At 36.5% G+C, this 23881-nt stretch overlaps 1 protein-coding gene across 1 annotated transcript in view; it reads left to right on the plus strand.

Moving 5' to 3' along the window:
- LOC150104065 (uncharacterized) overlaps positions 1–23881 on the plus strand; it is a 387411-nt gene that overhangs the window by 330662 nt on the left and 32868 nt on the right. Inside the window, 2 exon segments of the mRNA XM_090396391.1 lie at positions 15184–15380; positions 21088–21206. Coding sequence (XP_090252517.1) covers positions 15184–15380; positions 21088–21206 — 316 coding nt within the window.

Here is a 23881-nt window from a genome sequence, read left to right on the forward strand (position 1 = left end):
TGGTTCAAAACCTTTTAAGTAGAACAATAGGTTGACAACTTTTACCAAAGGCTTGCATTTTGTAAGTTGAGCTCAATCACTTTAGAAACTTTTTAAAGTCTCAAAGGCAAACATTTTATTTATATATTATTAAAAGATGGATATTTATTTATCCTTTCTTTTAATAATGCAGCCTTTTTAAGTTTATTTGTATAATATATTTTATATATTCAGATTAAAATAAAATTTTCATTTGAAGTATCATACATATACTATAAAAATTTGCTTTTTAATAACTAATAATTTGAATAATATATTGGAATTTTCTTTGGCAGAATTTTTAAACAAATATAAATCTAATTTTAAAATCCTTAGCTTTAATAACTAAGATTTAAACAGCTATCTATTTAAATAAGATGCACTTCTTTTGTGATATAATATTAGGGCTTTTTTTTTTTTTAATTAAAAACTTACTAGCCATAGCTGTTTGGTAAATTTTTATCATCAAAAGCAAAATAACATTGCAACTCAAAGTATATCATGATATATATAAATAAATTTATGAGCTCTGCTAAATATCACTTTTTTCATCATCATCAAATTCCTGACATATACTCTCAAGGGGGGGTGTACAGGATATGATAGTACTACAAGAAAAATTTCCATCATTACTAACTTCCTATCTACAATTTTCCTCCAAATCAGTCTGTTACTTGTCAAGAATCCAACATTATCAGATCTTATATTTCTGTCGTCTAAGGCACTTTGTACCGTATCAATCTACCTAAATCTTGGTCTTTCTCTGGGTCATTTTTCTGCCAACCTGGCAGAGAACACTTGTTTTGCTAATCTTTCCTCACCCATTTTGTTCAAGTAACCATACCACCTGAGATTAGCTCTGCTAATGCATTCCTGGATGCTGACAATGTCAAATTCTTTCCTAATATCCTTGTTTTTAATATTATATTGCCATCAATGCCATCTGTTCATGCCTCTAATCTTTCTCAGAACTCTCATATCTGTGGTCTCTAGTCTTTGATCAAGTGTTTAACTTCTGACCCAGCTCTCAGATCCATAAGTTAAAACTGGTTTGAACACTGTCTTGTATACAGCTAATTTAGTGTTGCGACTAATTTCTCTCTTATTCCATATGAATTTATTCAATTGATTTCCTACCATATACCAACTTTGTTGATTCTGTTGTCTATTTCCATATCTAATTTACCATCTTCACTAAAAATTGTGCCTAAGTAGCTGAAAAATTGTGCCTAAGTAGCTGAAATGTTTTACTTGTTCCACAGGTTCCCCATTCAAAACACAGTTGACATTTTCAATGACTCCTATATTCATTGTCCTTTTATTGTTGACCTACATACCATATCTATTACAACAGTTATTCAATTTAGTCAGGGAATCTTGTAAACTTGTAGCGGATTTATTTAAAAGTATAACGTCATCTGCATAAAGCAAACATTAACATCTCCAATTTTGATATCATGTTTAATACCACTTTCCTTCATAATGAGATCCATATAGATAATGAATAAGAGAGGGGATATATCTCTCTTATTCATCCTTGTCTATAATATACATCCTTGTCTCACACCAGATTTAACATTAAACCATCTTCCTCTACTTCCTTCAATTCTAACTGCTGACTTGCAACTCAAAGACTAAGTATTGCTTGATATAATGCCCCATTGACACCATATAACTGTAGCGTATTGAATAGCTTCTCTCTTGGCACCTTGTCGTATACCTTTTCCAGATCGACAAAACTTAAATATAGATCTTTGTTATATTCCCATGCTTTCTCAATTATTTGTCGAAAAGTGAAGATCTGATCCTGACCTCTATTTGGCCTGAATCCAGCTTGTTCTTCACCAAGCTTTTCTTCCACAATTCTTCTCAACCGTTTCTCATGTATACTTACATAAATCTTGCCCGGAACACTCACTAGTAAAATACCTCTGTAATTCTCACATTCAGTTTTATTTCCCTTTTTATATATGGGTACTATGAGAGCTCTACTCCAATCATTGGGAAGTTGTCCCTCTGTCCAGGCCTTCTGAACTATGCAGTGCAGCCACTGTAAGACTTTTATACCACCATACTTCAGCATTTCTGGTCGAATATAATCTACTCCTGCTTCCGTTCCACATTTCAAGCCTATGATGGCTTTTTCTACTTCAAGTATGGATATGTATTCCTCACTATGTCTGTTGAGTATTTTTTTTTTTTTACCACTGTGCTATCACTGCTTGTTTCATTTAGCAATTTTTCGAAGTAATTACTCCATACTTCAAGGATATCTTTTTCTCCCATTTTCATGTCACCTTTATCATCTCTCTTTCCTCCATTTCTAAGCTTCTTCAACAACCTCCAGAATATCTTATCCCCTTCTTGATATTTATTTTCTATGTTCTTGCCAAAGTCCTCCCATGACTTTTGTTTAGCTAGTTTTACACAGCGTTTAGCTTTCTTACATTTGTCTCTGTATTCTCTAAGAGCACAAGCTGACTTATTTGCCAGGAACTTTTGATATGCTTTCTTCTTTTCCTTCACTGCCTCTTTAACTTCCAGTGTCCACCATGGAGTTCTGATTTTTCTATCTTTGCAGACAACCTCACCACATGCCTCTCTAGCTGAATCAGTCAGGGTTTTCTTCAAGGTTTGCCACTGAATCTCCAAGGTTTGGTTCATGTTCTCAAACTCTTTCATTTTTTCTTCAATAATCTTTGTGTATTTTAGTCTACAGTTCACATCCGAGAGCTGCTCAACTTTTATTCGCTTTAAAATTTTCTTACATGTTATTCTTTTCAGTACGAAATTCAATTTTATCCTGCTCAAGACTAAATAGTGATCACTTCCAATTTCAAATCCTCTGTACACTCTGGTGTCCTGCACCAGGGAGAAAACATCATTATCAACAATAACATAGTCATTGAGACGTTTCTTATTCCTTGCTTCTTCTCTCCATTTGAATTTGTGTACATTTTTATGTTGGAACATGGTGTTAGTAATAACCAGTCCATGTCCTGAGAAGAAATCCAACAGGTATTTGCCATTATTATTAGCTTTGTTCTTTTCTCCAAATTTTCCCAAAACATTTTTGTATGTCTGACCGTCATTTCCTACTCTGCTATTTAGATCCCTGACAAGAACCAACTTTTCCTTTTTCATTGTGTGAGTAGCTTTCTCTAGAGCCTCAAAAAATTCCTCATTTCTACCTTAGTAGAGCCTTTTGTGGAACCATAGGCACAAATAAGTCTCATTGTCCAGTTCCCCATTTCAATATTTGCCCACATCCCTCTACTTGAGACTGTTTGCCATTCAAGAAGATCAGCCTCGTATTTAGTGTTGAATACTATGGCTACCCCTTCTTTTCCTTGATTGTCATTGCCTGAATATAACATTTTGTATTTATTGCTCAGAAATATCTCACCAGTTTTTGTCTTTTTTGTTTCAGTCATCCCCTATTATGTCGATCTGGTACTTATCTAATTCCTCAGCTAGCTCCATTTCTTTGCCATTCAGGGTTCTTATGTTGATAGTACCGATCTTTAACTCTGGTAATGTTGAGTTGGGGGTGTGCTTTCAGATTTGTTCCAGTAGCCGAGTTTTCGCTGTTCGCCCTGGTTTCCTGGTGAAAACAACGGGGACCTTGTTTAACCGGGCGATGCCCCAGATGGCATGAAATTTTGTCATGTTGTACCATCATTTTGTATATTGGTTTAAGCCAATAAGAATACAATTTGGTTGGCTAAATCTCAAATTGCCAGCCCATCCTCATTCGTTCAGTATCCAGGTAGATACCTAACAGGGTGCACCACAAGGTGAGGATTGGGCATTAGGTCAGAAGCCCTGGTCGGTTCAACATTCCTTTAAAGGCTGTGTGGAGGTCTCCTCTCAGTTATACAGCTTTGACCCTTAAGCACCCCATATCATTTTTTTAACCAATTCATACTGAAGTACACAATTCTGAATCTTATATTTTCTAAGGCACACAATTTTGGCTTCATACCGCTACATTCTCTGTAGTAAACTAGAAATAAGATTTCATTTCTATTTTCATTCTTATATTTGGTCAGGTTGCAAAGGAGTGGAAGGAAGGAAGGCAAGATTGTATTGCTTAATAAAGGAGATGACAGAAGTCAAGCATCAAATTATAGACCAAACTGTGTGCCACATGTTGTTTAAGTATGTTGGAAAGACTGGTGAGAATCAGAATCTAGAATTGGGTTGACAACAGTGGTATTATCTTTGATGGACATCATGGATTTGCTAAAGGGAGATTATGTTTTAGTAATCTACTTACTTATTACAATAAGGTAATAAGTAAGTAGATTATCATTGTAATAAGGTAATATTACAGTGAATTGACAGATTCATTGGACAAGGGAGATAGATACACAGTAGTATACTTACACTTTGCAAAGGCTGTTGATAGTTGAACTAGAGCAGATGGGGTTGGATATTATACTAGTGCACTGGATTGGAGATTGGCAATCTACTAAGTATCAAGTTGTGTATGGGGTAGCAATAACCCAGAAGAGCAAAGTCACTAGTGGTGTGCCTCAGGGGTCTGTTTTAGGGCCATTGCTAAACCTATTGTTAAGGATATTGGGAGAGATTTGATGGGATATTCAGTTGTTTGCTGATGATGCAAAAGTTGGGACAAACTATGAGAAGTAGAGCAGATGTTGTGGCCTACAAGAAGACTTGAATACATTGAGTGAATGGGTGCGAGAGTGGAGATACCAGTTCAATGTTGCATTCTGCAACATTGAACTGGTATTAAAATTTTAAGGTTTTAAAATTTGAAAAGCAAAGATGAGATGTAGAATTTACTCTTGATAGGGCTATATTGCTGGAGAAAATGAAAGATCTTGTGGTGATGGTGGATAAGGATCTGAAATTTAGAGGACATATTGCCAAAATTGCGAGGACAACAATGAATTCTGGGAATGATGTCTAGGACACTGACTTGTAGAAGTAAGGAGATTCTGGTTCTATTGTATAAGGTTCTGATTAGGCCACATATGGCCTACTGTGCACAGATTTGATCACCTGATTTTCAAAAGGATGAAGAGATGCTGGAAAGGGTCCAGAGGTGATTGACCAAAATAATTTCTGATCTCTGGAATGTTGAACATGAAGAAAGGTTGAGATAATGCAATTCGGAGAGTCTGGTGGATAAGAGGAAGAGGAGTGATATAATACAGACATACAAGTTAATAAGGGGTTGTTATAGGAATAATGTTGAAGCTATTTTTAATAAAATGGTAAGAGATGAGAGGAGAACAAAAAGGTCATCCTGCAAGTTATATAAGGATGGTGTGAGCAGTTGAGTGAGAGATAGGTTTTTGCATGTTGAGTTGTATTGGAATGCATTGCCTGAGAGTATGGTGTTTGCAGAGAATTTGAATGTGTTTAAGGCATGATGAGCTGTGTGTATGACAAAATGCAAAATGGACCTTCTAGACAAGTCTGTGACTTCATGGGGGGGGCTTGGGATAATAACAATAATAATGGAATTTAACTGCAGGAAACTGATAAGTCCAGTGATTCTGGACAGGAAGTTGAAGTTTAGAGGACATATTACAAAAATTGTCAAAACATTACTTCTGATTATGTAGTTATAGTTATTGAAGAACACATACTGACAGGAAAAGATAAGGAGGTTATTAATTCTCTTTATATATAACTTGTATATAACTCTTTATATATGCAAATCAACATTCAAAAGTCCAAAGTATTCTCAATAGGTTGTGAAAACTTTATACTTCATATCAACAATAAACCCTTAGAAAGAGTAAAGGACTTTCAATACCTTGGATCATACATCAGCCATACAGAAAATGATATCAGAAAACGTAAACAGCTGGCTCTAGTCTTCCATAACAAACTCCACCCCATCTGGAAATCATCAGTAAATACCAATTAAGACTATACCATACAACCAGTAGATCCATCTTCTTATATGGTTCTCAAACCTGGACAATAAGCACCAAAAAAACTACAGATCTAATTAACTTCTGTGGAATACATGTCTCGGACTGATTCTTGGATACACCTGGATGGACCGCATCACTAACTCTACTGTGCTAAATCTGGCTAAGCAAGAACCACTTGTCAATATAATCAAAAAACTACAACTTAGATGGCTTGGGCATCAACTTAGACATCCTGAAGTCTCGCCCGTTTTGGAATCCCTCATCCTCTACAAACCAGAAGATGGCAAACGCAGTAGAGGAAGACTATGCAAACAATTTTGGCAATACATATGTGAAACCATCAGTGGGATGAACTGTAAAACCCCATCTGACATTTACCAGTTAGTCTCAAGATAGAGCGACTTGAAAGACCATAATTTGCAATATTTAATATAAATCTCTTTTCCCTTTTCACATTGTATTATTGTGAATAAACTATGTATGTATATATAACTTCAATAAAGCTACGTCGGAACTACTACATGCAAATCTGGTCACCTGGATTCCAAAGGCATTAGGAAATAAGTGGTGGAGAAGATCCAATATTATGTGATCAAGATTGTGGTATATGGTGCTCTCTATGAGGATAGATATATAACTTCAATAAAGCTACGTTGGAACTACCATGCAAATCTGGTCACCTGGATTCCAAAGGCATTAGGAAATAAGTGGTGGAGAGGATTCAATATTATGTAATCAAGATTGTGGTATATGGTGCTCTCTATGAGGATAGATTGTAGACCTGCCACAATCTCGATAACATGTCTGTGAATCCTCTCCACCTTATTTCCTAATCTCCTCAGAATCCACGTTACCAGATCTGCATTTAGTCCTGATATAGCCTTATTAAAGCTCTATATAAAGGGGAATAATAACCTCTCTATCCCTTCTTGCCAGTATACTACATAACCTGATAAGCCATTTTGACCTCTGAACTTCAATTCCCTGTCCACAATTATTTCCAAATCCCTGGGCTTATCTGTTTCCTGCAGTTCATTTCCGTTAATATAGTACACAGCTTGTGATTTCTTCATCCCAAAGTGCATGACCTTGTATAATTACTGGTATAAAGAGATAACAGAGATGGAAGGAATATCTTGAAGATTTATAGAATGGAATAAACATCAAATCAAAATTTAAATTATTGAACATGAAGTGGTATGCAGGCTTCAAAGACTAGTCAAAATGGGCATGTTTGTATCATGTTATTAAAGGAGTTTCATAAGATTGACACCAAAGACTGTTTAATAAATGGGAAGAAGGGAGAGAATAAGGGATTCACCCTGCAAACTATGTAAGAATGCAGCTAGCAAGGGAGTTAGGACTAAATATTGTGCTTGGAGGGTAGTGAATAGGTGGAATGGATTGTCAATGTAATTGTGAGTGCTTTGTTGGTAAATCAATTCAAGGAGAGATATGATAAGTATTAGGTGAGCAATGGTTAATGTGTGCTTCCTACACTGAATTCTCTGCTTTGTTTCTGTTCAACTCTCATTTTTAATCTTGTATATTCTAATACATACTATCTGCTGACCTTTTAATTATTTCCTGTATGTGACCATTCAAATCTTTCTCTTCTCTAATTTATCTTAAAAACACAATGATTAAGTTCATCCTTCATAATTGAAGTTGTAAGTAGCCCAATATTCCATATGCTCTTCTTTATTCTACATTTCTTAATGACAAGATAGTGATTACTATTTCTGTTTACATATGGGAGCTGAGATTTTTTATGGTGCAGTGTGACACTCACCATCCTTCTTACTAGAAGTCACGAAACCTGGTTGATATTCAGACAGTTTCTCAGTGCACCAGTCTCTCAATACATAGTTGCTAAGCTATAAGTCTTTAAGTAGAAAATATGTACTTATTTAAATTTTTGAATCATGTGAAAAGGGGTCACATGGTAGTACTCAACAGGATAAAAGGCAAAAGACTAGGCTAAGTGAATTGTGTTTGAAGCAAACTCTTTTTATGAAGGAATAAAGTTGCAAACTTGGATGTCTCAAAGACGTCATCTTGATGATTTCACATAGGGGGAAGAATTATTGGAAAGCTTGACGAATGGCGCAGAATTACTGATATTGCCAGAGAGTTTGGAATCTTGCATAGCATTGTATCCAGGCTCCGGGCAGCATTTCAAACCAATGGAATGTGTTCCAGACATTTGCTAAGAGGTTTCCCTTGTTCTACCACAGAGCATGAAGACAGATTTTTGGTTATAACAGATCACTTTGCAAGTCAGCTAGGGAGAGATACGGCAGTGCTGGGGTCATGGTGTGAGGAGGCATTATGCTTAATGGCACCAAGCTACAAGTGCTGGAATAAAGGGCTATGACTGGTGAATGATATTGCAACGAAGTTCTTCAACATCATGCTCAATTGTTCCATGGTGCTGCAGGCAAAGAATTCATTTTTATGGATGACAATACCACACAACATCATACGTGAGCAGTTGCGTTACTTCCGGAGACTGAGGATATTAATCAAATTGAGTGGCCAGCATGCTCTCCAGATCTCAACTGCATAGAACACTTTTGAGATGTAATAGGGTTATATGGCCTCTAGTTCCCCTCCCCCCCCTCCTTCTACTCTTTTTATAATCCCTTCTGGATTAATCCAATAAAATCCTCTCACTAACTTAAACATCTATCATATCACCTCTTTTCTTCCTATTCACCAAACTCTGCCATCCACATTTCTTCAACCACTCTCCATAGACAGCAGTCAGAATCCTGATATTGTCATAGCCTTGCTTGTCTGGACTCTCTTCAATGTTTCCACATTACAGTGAAAACTAGATGACCAAATCTGAGCACAATAGTCAGAGTGTGGTATCACAGTGCGACAACCACCTCCTTATCCCTAGCTGTTAGAGTACTTCTTATTATAGCAGCACTACGATGTGTAGTCTTTGCAACACTTTGCAATAGGCCCTCTAAACTTCAGTCTACTGTCAACCATCACTCTCAAATCTCATCCACTTCCTTCAGTACAGCACCATCAGTATAGTACACAACCTTATATTCTGAGCTCTAAAATTCAACAATTTGCACTTATTAATATTAAAATTACAACTCCACTCCTTTCTCCAAGTCAAAAGTCTATTCAAATCTTCTTGAAAGGAATTAACATCAGTAGTGATACTTATAATTCTCCCCAACTTTGCACCAGCAAACAACTGAAGATCCCCATTCAGTCCTCATGATATATATCATTTACAAACAAGTTAAACAGCATGGGTCCAAGAACAGAACCGTGCAGCATACCACTGGTTATCCTTGTATCATTGCATATATTGAGGGAATGTTCCAGGGAGTTAACAGCTTTAACTTACCTCTTTAACTTTAGTCTTAGACTTGCTTAAGTTCGAAAGGAACAGAATTTGAATTACAGACCAATCTGTGGTGATTGTGGTAAAGATGCTAGAGAGGCTAGTGAGAACCAGGATTCAGAATTGGGTTGATGAACAGCATGGGTTTGCTAAAGGAAGATTGTGTTTTTGCAGTCTACTTACTTACTATAACTAGGTTACAGGTGCATTGGATAAAGGGGAGGAGACATACTTGGTGGTATACTTAGATTTTGCTAGATTGCCACATGACAAGCTGGTAATTAAACTGGAACAGATAAGGTTGGATAGCAGATGGTGCAGTGCATTAGATTGACTGTCTAATAGGTATGAGCAATGTATGGTGGGGGGGGGAGGTCACCAGTGGTGTAACTCAGGGCTCTTTGAGTCCATTGCTGATTAATTTGTATGTAAATGATATTGAGAACTGCTTGAATGGTGATATACAAAGTTGGAAAGAATTGTGAGGATGTTTTAGCAATGGATGTTTTAATCTTGCAAGGGGATTTGAGTGGGGAAATGAATGGGGCTACCAGTTCAACATAACAAAGTGAGGTTTTAAAGTTTGGAAAGCACAGATTGGATGCAGATAAGATTGGTGGGGATATTTTGGAAGGGGATAAGGGATTTGGGGATGTTGGTGGATAAGAATGGGAAATTGAAATTTCAGGGAAATTTCGCTAAAATTATTAGGACAACACAGTGCATTATTCTAGTAGCAAGGCTTATACGTTGGTCAGACATAACTGGTAATTAGTTTACGGAATTAACAACGCATATAAAGTATATTAAATAAAGGTAACTTTAATGAATAACTTCTATATTTCGGCAATGTCACATTGCCATCTTTAGGAACATAAAGATATGGTATGTGCACGCAGGCACTAACACAAAGCAAATGAGGAAGAAAGCAAGAAACTAATATTGTTCCTAAAGTCCTAATGGTGCCCTCTTGCGGGCTAATTTGGTAGTCTTGGCAGTTGGGCTGAAGTTCTCATAATGTAAGTCTCCCAAATTTGGGGTAGTTTCATACACCCAAATTTGTTGAGGTTAGGAACGTTTTTTAGAGCTGCTGAAGATTCTTCGAATAATCTTTCGTATTTAAACTTGCTGCGATGAATTATTTTTGTTTTCTTCCAACGAATTTTATGGTGCGTATCTAAGGCATGGTCTGCCAGCCCAGAGTGGCTGTACTGGTGAAATTTTAATTAATTAAAAGTTTAACTCTAATTAATTAAAATATTAATTAAAACTTTAATTAATATACTTTATATGCGTTGTTAATTCCGTAAACTAATTACCAGTTATGTCTGACCAACGTATAAGCCTTGCTACTAGAATCGTGATCATCCACGGAGATGCTATCGCATGAAAGGCCCGTCAATACGGCAAATTGAGGTTGAAAATATCGAGGCAAATAAATCTTCTGACGTTCCTAAAACGCTGCTGTGATAACAAAGTGATCCCTAATTGTGTTAAATTGAAGCACCGTTTTACTTCCGAGAAAGCTCTGCGCATTTATAATCGCACTAGCTTCGCCCTGTTAAGAGAACAAATTACCATGACGTGCGTTCTCCTTGCCGACGAAAACAAAACCTTACGGGAGCTAGAGGAAGAGCTTTCGGATACACTCGGCCGTGATCTATGGTCGATACTTTACGACGTCTCATGCGCATCGGCAAAAAAAGAATTCGAAAAAATACGAAGTCGGCACTTGAAAAAATATGAAAACCTGACAAACAATTCTACCTCCTTACCACAGCCACCACTCAACACTGTAGTCAACCTCTCGTCAGCAGTTTTAAAGCCTGAAGCATTCACTGCACTTTCACGTTGTCACAATTTCGCCCTAGCTCCAAAAAGAATACCTGCCGAAGAAATCATGATCCAGATAGAACGTGGGATTCCCAACCTACCTAACCATATTGCCAACAACGTTAGACTGGATGTAGTCGGTGTTCTCACTAAAGCCAAACCTCCAAAAACCAACTTATCCAAAAACGAATATGCAGCCCTACAAGAATTGAAAAACAACAAAAAAATAGTAATCACCAAGGCGGATAAGGGAAACGCCACTGTGGTGCTCAATCAAAAAGACTACAAAGGTAAGCTAACTGCTTTAGTACTAGACCGTACGACTTACCTCCCCATTGAATATAATCTGACCAGCTCTCAGATTAGAACTCTCCACAGACTCCTTAAGAAGGTCACTTCTTGGCCTGTGGAAGTCACCAACAAACTAAAACCTTACAACTCTAGACCCCCCTGATTATATGGACTCCCAAAAATACATAAACAAAATGTGCCATTGCGTCCCATTTGGATGGCATTGATTCCCCCACATATAAATTAGCCAAACATTTAGCCAAAACGCTCACACACTACACTGGCAACACACCATCACACATAAAAAACTCAGCCCACTTTAAAGCCAGTATAGAAAACCTCGCACTCCAACACACTGACATAATGGTCAGTTTTGACGTCTCCTCCCTATTCACTAATGTCTCACTCAAAGAAACCCTAGAGCTCATCCAAGCCAAGTTTCCTCCTGATATCTCAGCCCTATTTCAGTTCACAATGAACTCAGGCTATTTCGTTTGGCAAGGAAAGTTCTACAAACAGATAGAGGGGACAGCCATGGGTTCACGGCTTTCCCCACCCTTGGCCAATTTCTTTATGGAGACATTTGAAGAGAAAGCCTTCAACTCTGCCCCACAAAAACCCACTATTTGGCTTCGTTATGTGGATGATGTGTTTGCTATTTGGCCACATGGCTCAGACACACTCCATTCCTTCCTAACACACTTAAACAACTAACATCCCAGAGTCCAGTTCACCTTAGAAAAAGAGGAGAACAACACCCTCCCCTTCCTAGACACTTTAATCACCCGCCAGCTTGATGGATCTTTGGTTTTCTCTGTTCACAGAAAACCCACCCATACTGGCAGATACATTCACCAGCAGTTCCCCCCCCCCACAACAATATGGGGTTATAAAAACACTATATAACAGGGCAAAATTAATCTGCTCAGATGACAAGGCCCTAACTACTGAAGTCGGTGTTCTCACTCACATCCTCAACACTTTCTTAGCCAATGGCTATAACCCCAAAAAATCCAAAAAATACTAAAACCAGTAACCCCCCTCCCCTCCACAATAAAGATTACACCAAGTCTATCACCATCCCCTACATCCAGGGCACCTCTGAAAAAATAACCAATATCCTCAAAAAATATGACCTTACTTCCTGTTACAGACCATATAAAAAGTTGGCATCCCTTATCCGCTCTACCAAAGACCAACCACTTCCCCTAGACCTACCTGGTGTATACCAGGTCCCTTGCAGCTGCAAATTGTCCTACTTTGGCCAAACAGGCAGAACAACAAATATCAGGATTTCAGAACACCAAGACTACATCCGGTTTCACCAGTACAGCCGCTCTGGGCTGGCAGACCATGCCTTAGATACCCACCATAAAATTCGTTGGAAGAAAACAAAAATAATCCATCGCAGCAAGTTTAAATACGAAAGATTATTCAAAGAATCTTCAGCAGCTCTAAAAAACGTTCCTAACCTCAACAAATTTGGGTGCATGAAACTGCCCCAAATTTGGGAGACTTTCATTATGAGAACTTCAGCCCAACTGCCAAGACTACCAAATTAGCCCGCAAGAGGGCACCATTAGGACTTTAGGAACAATATTAGTTTCTTGCTTTCTTCCTCATTTGCTTTGTGTTAGTGCCTGTGTGCACGTACCATATCTTTATGTTCCTGAAGATGGCAATGTGACGTTGCCGAAATATAGAAGTTATTCATTAAAGTTACCTTTAATTAATATACTTTATATGCATTGTTAATTCCATAAACTAATTACCAGACAGTGCATTATGTTAATGATGCAGAGAACACTAACATGTAAGAGTAAGGATGTTATGATTATTTGTATAAGGCTTTGATCAGACTGCATATGGATTACTGTGTGCAGGTTTAGTCACCAGGTTTTCAAAAGGATGAAGAGATGTTTGAATGAGTTCAGAGACTAAGGTGGTTTCTGCTCTCTCTCTCTGGAATGTACAGTATGAAAGCAGATTGAGGAAATACAAATAGTAGAATCTAGTGGATAGAAGGACAGGGAGGGACATGATCAAGACATATAAGTTGGTGGGGGGTTATTACTGGATTAACGTAGATCAGAATTTTCATAGAATGGGTGGAGGCAAGAAGAACAAGATGCCATTCTTAGAAGGGGAGTGAGGAGTAGGCTTTTTGCATGGAGTTGTGGAGACAGTGAATGCATTTAAATCATGGTGTGATGAGCTGTGTTTGATGGAGGACCTCTCACAATGAGTTGCTAACTCCATGGAGATCTCACTACTACTCCTAAGTTATTTCACTTTTTTGGCTACTAGAAAGAGAAGAATATCTAAGGGTAGGAAGGGAGAATATTAGCTGAACAGGCCAAAGGAAATCACTATATGGCTAGTAAAAAGAATTAAGGTGGAGGGAGATATTATGCAGTGATGGATATGACAAGGACTGATATGAGAACAGTGTTAAATGAACTGGAGGCAATTAGGAAATCTCAATGCAGATACAATGATGGGAATGGATGGCCCATTTGAAAGTGGAAGAGAATTGGCAGTGACTGACTGTATTGTCTGGGGTTCTGACAATTAAAGGATTACATAAAGGAAGCAGCAAGACAAAGACAGCAAATTATAAACCAGTCATATCACAGAAGGTATTAGAAAAGTCATTTAAGAGCTGAATTAAAAATTAAAGAACAGGTGTATAGCAGTAGTACACTGCTGGACTCTGCTACATAGGCCAATACCATCAAATATTTGAATTTTTGTAATATGTAATCTAACATACTTTGATTGTTCATTGGTAAACACCAGTATTTAACTGTATATATTACATAAATTGGAGAGCAATTAGGTAATAAGTTTTCCAGTACAGTGTGGAAAAATATAAAGGTATGCAATTTGAGATAAAAAGATGTAAAGCTGTGTAATTTGTTGACAAAACTGGACTCCAGGGAATTGAAGCAGTTCAACAGGCAGAAAAGCTTAAAGGATTCATGTGTTCTTCAACATTCAAGTGATCCTTTGAGCTATCTCCCAATTAGAGATTATCTCTCTGTATAAAGATTTAATACAGCCATACCTGGATTAGTGCGAGACTTCCTTGTCTGGGCATTTTAGAAATTAGGAAGTGATGGAGAAGATCCTATGGCTAGTGACTAAGATTGTATTAAATCCATGGAATACCCCTTATAACATATATCTGAAGATATATGTCATGGGAGTTTCAAAATTTGATTGATTGGCAGGAAAGAGAATATGATAAAAAAACATGTTACTTTAGAGATTCTGTAAAACTGATGTGATACAGAGAAGTTCTATGTTCTAGAATTCCATTATATGAAAATCTCTTCATTGTTAATCTGGTAATCACTCCTTATCAACGTATTTCTCTATGATACTTCCCCCTGCACTTCTGTCCACTAGACTATGAACATTATATCTTCTCAACCTTTCTTCATACTCTGTATTCCAGAGACTAGAAATCACTTTACTCAGTCACCTCTGGACCCTTTTGAAAACTGGATGAACAGATTTGTTCACAGTAGCCCAAGTTGTAATAATGGAGAATGATTTTATTTGTTGGTTTCTGTTCTTTTATAACAGAGATTTAGCTAGTTTTAAAGAAACTAGCTGCTGTTTTCCCCCTTTCTTTTTTGTTGGAAATATTTGGGGTATGCACTGAAACTGTAAATTTTAAATTTAATAATGTAGATTATATTTTTGCTTTAAGATATAATTAAACTAAACATTTTCATTCTTTAGATGGATTTTATGTGCTAACCATATGGAACCTGTTAAAGGATTTCTGGGACGCTATCTGCAGCGTAAACTTGCAAGTGAAGAGCCACAGAATAAAATTCACAGTTCTGAACTAAACAAGATTGTAGAATGGATGCCTAAAGTTTGGCAACATGTCAATAAGTTCCTAGAAGCTCACAGTTCTTCTGATGTTACCATAGGTTAGATTGACTTTCATTAATTTGTCACCCATTATAATGTTTTTGAAATTTAATGAATGATGTTTGTATATTTAGAGTAAAAAAAAAAAGTGGGTATATACACACACACACACACACACACTGCATATCCACCCTACACATGAGGCTGCAAAACCTATCACATAACAGGTCTATAGGGACCAAAATCATCAAATATTTGTTTTCTTGCAATATATAGAATCTAAAAATACTTGGATTGGTCACTGGCAAACACCAGTGGCTCTGCTGAAAAAAAATGCCTATTGCTAAGTGTGAATTTTGGGTGGGCATTTCTAGCACCATTTATCAAGACTTCCCTTTGCCTTCGCATAACTTTAACTGAATAACAGTAATTTATCATGAAACACTAGTAGCTAAGATTAATTTCTATGGTAGTAAATACAGTCTTCAAATTGCTGAGATAATGATCATGTGCCAAGAAGTAATATAAAAAACCTTAAACCTAAAAATGATCCGATGTAACTCAACTTGTTTAGATAACTCTTTGTGTTGGGAAGACTTGGGTTTGAATCCTGTCTATGATGTGAGGAACTTTTATCAGGTGTTTCAGTCAAATGGCGAGTTAGCCAGAGGGTTTTAACCAAACATTTTCATTCTTTAGATGGATTTTATGTGCTAACCATATGTAACATGTTCAAGGATTTCTAGGATGCTATGGGTTTTCCTATGAAACTCTGGTATTTCAGCCCTCAAAACAAAAAACTGGCCAGAAAAAAACACATACAACATACATAGAACAGGAATAAAGATTAACTATTCTATGCTGTTGGATTTTAATTTTCAAATGAAAATTAAAATAAATAGTAAAAGCATGTTGTATACTGACTGGTATTGTTGCATTCTGCAATGTGATATGTATCATAGCCTAGGTCTGTAAATATGAGATTTTTGATGAATGAAGAACAAAGTTGGTGCAGAATAATACCTTGGTTTGTACCACACTGAGTGAGAGCACGTGCCATTTCAGTAGCTGCTTTAAATTTTCTGATAAGAAATGTTGAACAGATGGCATTTCTGTGTTTTGCCAAAGTACCACATGGCCTTCATTGGTTATGTGAAAAGCTAAACTGAATTTGTTTTCTTTTTCCTTTCCTTTTCAACATTTTTAAAATGTTATCATATGCAGATTTCCCCAGAACATCCCATTTAACCAACATAGCAAATTCTGCATGAACCAAAAATCTTGTAGATTGCACACATGAGACTGCAGAGGCTGTAAGAATCTGGGGATCTTGTATAGTGGAGTAAAAAGCCACTTATGTCATACCTTATACCTTCAAAGAGACTGAGAAATTTTGTCCATAAAAGACCTTTGATGTCTTGTGGGGAAGAAATGCAAAATTGTTGATTATCTTGAACTCATATGCTTTAAGGGAAGAGTATGACTGAGGTGACTAAGTTCTATTTCTCTCATGTTGCTAGAGATGTACACTCAGTTCCTTAGTGTTTTCATTATTCTTACCTTCTACAAGGGATGGTGGTGAGAAGAAGAAGCGTGGAAGAATGTACTAGTTCTGGTGAGTTTTCTATACACTGAATCTCCAAGAAGTCTTTGAAGAAAAAAAGATAATTTCAAGGAAGGTAATTCCTGCTGTTTTGAGAAAATCCACATGTTAGAACATTTTAAAAATGTCAAAAAAAAAAAAAAATAATAATAATTTAGCTTTTCACACAGCCAGCGATGGCCACCAGGTACTTGAGCAAAAAGCATATATTGAACATCACTGTTTTGTCAAAAAATTTAAAGAAGTTTATCCTGTACCAGGGCTATTCATCAAAAATTGCACATTTATAGACTGTAGCTGGTTGCATTGCATCACAGAATATGATAATGCCAGTAGTATACTCACTTCCATGTGTTCATTATTTTAATTTTCATCTGTTGTATTATTTTCTTGCTTACTATGTTATGTGTCTAGCATCTCTACTCCTATGTAAAATAAGCAAGCTCCTGATGAAGTGTACCTGGAACATGAAACTAACTGAGCATTTTAGGTGAAATAGTTTTTTTTTTATCTTTTTATTTTTATTTTTTATTTTTATTTTTTGGCCACCAGGTACTTGAGCAAAAAGCATATAATGAACATCACTGTTTTGTCAAAAAATTTAAAGAAGTTTATCCTGTACCAAGGTTATTCATCAAAAATCACACAATTAGTTCTAACCATATGGTCATTATATTGGTATTCTGAAGAAAGACTAATTTCTGCCAACTGTCTTGTTGTTGCACTCTTGATCTGTCCTCTTCACATGGTTCACAATTGTTTCTTATACATGTGAAAAAAAACACTTGTGTAGTATTTAGACTAAGTGCTAGTTGAAACTCATTGTGGTTTGATGACTTTAATATTTCTCTCTCTCTAACACATTGAAATCATTTTTTTTTGTTTCTTTGTTTTTATGTGGCTCCCACCGATGAAAGGTTTTTCTGCATAGAAAAAAATAAGTGGAAGATATTAGACTACAAGTACAGAGAGGAGTACCATTTACTGGCACTAGCAGGTCCTTGGCTGTTGGACAGGAGGTCTAAGAACTGTTTCCCAATTTTAGAAAGTTTCACACAAAATTTATTGAGCTTTGGCTTTTTTAAATTTGCTGCTGATCAAAAAAAAAATCTTTCAGGTTTGACTTGCTGCAGTGGGGTATGTTTTTTGATTCTAGACTTGACTGATCATAATTGTAGCAATAGATTATATTGCTTATGTGGTTTACAAGACAAATGTTGCTTGATCTATCAGTTTGTCCATAATATGAGTAGAAACCTTGTATATGCCTCTGACTCTGAGGGGAGGATATTGTTCTTTAGAAGAGCAGATGAGGTCAACCATCTTCATTTTTTAATGTTACTCCCACCCATGAAAGGTTATTTGCAAACCTATAGTACATTTTGTGCTGTGGATGGGCTAAGGATATTTTGTATATATTTTTTATTTTTTTACATAGTCTGGAAACCCTTCTCTAGAGACCAAACATAGAACTGGAGACTTCAGCAGCATCGTGGTCCCATACTGGGACCACCACCTGCCATCTTCTGCCTAAAACTATTACCTCTTTAGAGTACTATTTTTTCTGAGGTACTCCAGACATAGGAAATGATAATAAGATTATACTGTAATCTGTATATTGAGAGACATGCATGATAAAGGAGAAATAAGCATTATATTAAATTTTTTTTTTTTTTTTGGTATTGTAGCCTATGGAAAGGAAGGTGTGTGATGCATACAAGCAAGTTCAACTGTGAGGAAAACTTAGTAACAAAAGCTCTGGTAACAAAAATTTTTAATATTATTTTGTTGACTTTTAGATTTGACAAAACAACTATCAGTCTTGGACACAACTTTGCAGTACTAATTCATCAAGTTTTGATGTTGGACATCATCTGAATTCAATAAAGGATCTGCAACTTCCAGAGGTTGCCATCAGGCTTGGGATAGCTAACATCCTTATGCAAGCTTTTCACCTAACACCAACTTACTCATTGCAAAGACAAAAATATAGTCATCAGTTCTAGTAATATGGGTAATGCCACTATGATGTAAGTACTAGGGAATATAACTGTAAAATGAATATGTTGCTCAGAGACCACACCACTTACAAATTTTAAATTATCTCACTAACTCTCAGAAGAAAAAAAAAGTACGACTCAAAAATGTTATCTTATATCTCCCTGAATTAACCAAAAAATAAATCTTTGTCTCCCCTTCCCCACTCACTATACGGATTACTTAAAATTCATAAACCCAAAAGTCTTGCTAATGCTACTGATCCCTCCCACCCTCCTTTCTTGAAATCAGCTATATCTTTGTTCTCTCCCAACTGGCCATGTTTCATCTTATATATATATATATATATATATATATATATATATATATATATATATATATATATATATATATTAAGGATACCAAGTAACTTTATAAACTTGGTTTTTTACTCCTTCTCCCAAGTAAGGAAAACAGTTAAGTTTGCGCCTGAAGGTAGTTCAACACCAGGGCAACTCGTTGTAAAGGTGGGCAAAGCTCTGATCACTATTCTTAGTATTTCTCATAATGTAAAACACATCTCACTAGGAGATGTATACTGTTATACATTATGGGTGTGTGTGTGTGGGGGGTCACTACCCAGAACGGTTTCAACCTTTCTTGAGGTCTCCTCAGTGAGTAGCTAGAATCTGAAATACCAAGGTGTTTAGTAATACAGAGCCTTATCAACTTTACTTATACAAATTGCTTTTACTTTGAAAAAGAAACTCTGGATGAGATAAAGATGTAAAAAGTTTTTTACCTTGGGGATAATATATATTAAGGATACCAAGTAATTTTATAAACTTGGTTTTTTACTCCTTCTCCCAAGTAAGCAAAACAGTTAAGTTTGCACCTGACTGTAGTTCAAATCTAAAGGTAGTGCAACACCAGGGAAACTCGTTGTAAAGGTGGGTAAAGCTCTGATCACTATTCTTAGTATTTCCCATAATATTTCCCTCAGTATTGCGCTACCTTTAGACTTGAACTATGTTCAGGTGCAAACTTAACTGTTTTGCTTACTTGGGAGGAGTAAAAAACCAAGTTTATAAAATTACTTGGTATCCTTAATATATATTATCCCCAAGGTAAAAAAACTTTTTACATATATATATATATATATATATATATATACATATATATATATATATATATATACATATATATACATATATATATATATATATATTGTAAAAATAGAGTTGAATGACTTAAACCGAGAGTTAAGTAAAAAAGGTTTAATAGTAAAACACAGCTAGTTTTGGCTTATAACAGCGTTATAAGCCAGTTTTATAATGTCACCTTCATCAGATGACATTATAAAAAAAAAAAAAAACACTAAAAACACTGAAGCTTAAAGAAACTATGAACAACATAGATAGTCTCTATACACAGGGCCGGTCCAAGAGTATCTGATGCCCCTAGGCAAAGAAAATTTAGGCACCCCCTATACATTGTATAGGGGGCGCCTAAAATTAAATTAAATAATACTACCAATCAGAATTCCTGCCACTGCAATTCTATAAAAATTCCCACGGCATTCTTATACTGATTTAGAATAAACTGAACTGAATTAACAAGACGATTCTGTGAGAAAATGAATGATGTAATCCCCAACTTCTCAGACCTCAGAGAGCTTGCAAAAACAGGGCTTAATCTAAAAACAACAGAATCAAGTCTATAGGGAATGAAGATAAGAAGTGAGAACAGTCGGTTCGCGACGACTCATTGTTAGTTTGAGGGATACCCCAGAACTTCCCTGCTCATCTTGGGACAGATGCCAGAAGGAGAAAAAAATCTCTGAATTTGAGGTTAAGTATACAAAGAGCAGGGGAGTGGAAGAAATAGAGAAAGGCGAAAATAATGTAGGATCATCATTGTGATTGTGTGTGTGAAAATACTAGTGGTGGTAGCCAGCAGTAGATGGCGTTGGTATAGTTGCAGTTCGTTGTAGTTGATGGAGACAGAGTTGTAGAGTAGGAGCCCTCCCTTGATGGGTCCTTGGACTCCCTGGAGGTGTCACATAATAATAATAATTTTCAGAATTAGATATTATGGAAACCAACTGATGAGTTGCACAAGAAGTTTTGAATATGTTTTATATAAATTTTACAGTATTACACTTTTTTTTTTTTTTTTCCCCACAGGACCACAACTTTTCCTCTCTTGCCCTATGGATTTCATGGAATCTCAAGTATGGTTTACAGAACTATGGAATTACAGTATAGTACCTTATGTTCTTGAAGCTGTCAGAGAAGGAGTGCAGGTAATTGTTATTGATGAAATTTAATTATTGAAGACATAAAATCTGTATTGTCATTACATGCAATTTACTGCTAAATTATTTTAATGAATATTTTTCCATAATTCTCTGCATCAGATGTTTCTGAATAAAGAAAAAAATCATACCATTTAAGTAGGGACTAGGATAATAACCATAAATCTCAGTGAATATTAACATTTTTACAGCTTCTTATATCAAAATTTTACGAGGCATTTGAAGTGTTTTTTTAATAATTACTCTAATGCTTTTTTATTGTCCAAAGGGAGTAGAACAAACTTGTTTTAACCTAACGTTTTTTCAGAAATTGGGAGGAATCTCAAGCCAGTGTATGCCCTCCTCCTTAAGTAGTAGTTAAGCTTGTTTTTAACAACATTTATTTCTTATTATTCATGACACCTCCAAGGAGTCCGAAGACTCATTGCGGGAGGACACCTATTGTACATCTCTCCATCTCCACCACTACACCGAAAGTCTACTAGTCTGTAAATTTACAGACCAGTAGACTTTCAGAACACACACAATTTACTTAGTCTGTAAATTGTGCATGTTCTGAAGGGCCGATTTGTCTGTATGCAGGATGAAAAACCAGAGTTTCCGGGAGAAAAAACCCTGCTGCCTCCGTATGAGATCGGCTAACTCATCTTTCATTGAAAACGTCCACATAAAGATTCCTCCCATCATGACGAGAATCGAACTTTTTCCAATCGAAGGGCACAACGTACTGTCGTTCTTCCAATTGCGCTATTTATTTATGGATAATTATTAGTCCTCCAGGGAGTCAAGGACTCACTGAGAAAGGCCATGCATCACTCACACTAGCTGTCATACCTTCTCTTAAATTGATTCACACTAAATGCACTCACTGCCTTCAATTGGCAAAATTCCACAGATGCCTCCTTGTCTTCTCCCCACTTTCCATATAATGAAAAATTTTATTACCCAATATCCTCTGCCCTCTGAAAAGTTTACAGACCTCTTCTCCTGTCTATCATTGTCTGTATATTCTTAATCCTCATAATCTACATTCTATAATCCTGATATCTTTGTAGCCTTTCCAAAGCTTCTTTATCTTTTTGGAATCCGGGAGACCAAATCTGCCCATAGTAGTGCAGGTGTGGTCATATCAAGGCCTTCTAAGGAGACATCATGTTGGAGGCTTAATGGATTTTTTTTACAACACTCAAAAAGAATTAAAATAGAATTTAATACTTCCTATATTTCGTCCTAGTCACTAGGACATCTATGTCATGTTCCTGTAAGCTGGTGTACTTTGGACAGACAGGCAGATCAGCATCCATCCGCCTGGAGGAACACAAGTCTTACATCTGTAAACACAACTATGGCCATTCGGGCTTGGCTGACCATGTTATGGACACCACCCACAGAGTATCATGGAAGAAAACCACCATGCTCCACCATAGCAAATTCAAGAAAGAGAGACTTTTCTTAGAAGCAGCAGCAGCTCTCAGAAACCAACCAAATCTTAATAAATATGGTTGCATTAAGCTTCCGAAGATTTGGGAAACACTCATCACCAGAGATCCCACCTTACATTCCAGGCCACCTACTACTGCCCTTAGAGGGCGCTCCACCTAGATAGGACTTTAGTGTCACCAACGTGGTTGGGCTTAGTATTGTAAGATTTGTGTGTGCATGTTACATTGTTTTTATAATCCCCGTAGATGTCCTAGTGACTAGGACGAAATATAGGAAGTATTAAATTCTATTTTAATTCTTTTTGAGTATTGTAAAAAATCCATTAAGCCTCCAACATGATGTCCTTACAGCACTTAAGCCTGTACACACGAATTCTAAGGAGACAAAATTACTTCTAAATCATTATACTGTATTTCCTTTTAACATTACAATTATCCTCTGAGTTATATTTGCAATTTTTGCTAGGTGACCCTGGAATTTCAACTTCCTATCCACCATAATTCCAAGATCTCAAGCCTTGTCAGTTACTCCAAGCATAATCCTAATATAATATTCCATTCATCATCATACCAGTGCATAACTTTATGCTTACTAACATTGACAGCTCACAATTTCAACCTATTGAAATCACTCTGTAAATGCTGTATATCAGTAACATCTCTGATTGCCTTGCGTATCTTTGCATCAGCAAACAATTTATCTCCTGTCAGACTATTCCCAGTATCATTAATATATAGATTAAACAATAATCATCCAAGGACTGATGTCTGGGACACACCATTGGTCACCTTAAATCAGGCAGATTCACACCAGCCATCCTATAAATCAGCCACCCAGTTATTATTATTATTATTAAACAAGAGTCAAAGACTCTTGTTTAATAATAATAAACAAGATGAGTCTTTGACTCTTGACAACAAGATGATGATAAAAGGACCTCCTAGATGAGTCTTTGACTCATGGAGTCAAAGACTCATCTAGGAGGTCCTTTTATCTTACACACACATCTCATCATACCGTGTCTTAAACACATTCAAACTACTTGCAGACACCACGCTCTCAGGCAAGGCATTCCAATCACTCACAACTCTGCACGAAAAAAACCTGCCTCTCACTCCCTTACTCACACCCTCCTTATACAGTTTCCAGGGATGACCTCTGATTCTCCCCTGATCTCCCACTATTCTCTGTAGAACTTCTCCACCATTGATCTTATAACA

The sequence above is a fragment of the Typopeltis vanoorti genome, chromosome 8, assembly GCF_054136105.1.
Source record: "Typopeltis vanoorti isolate ZY-2024b chromosome 8, IOZ_Tvanoo_1.0, whole genome shotgun sequence".
NCBI classification, from domain to species: Eukaryota; Metazoa; Arthropoda; class Arachnida; order Uropygi; family Thelyphonidae; genus Typopeltis; species Typopeltis vanoorti.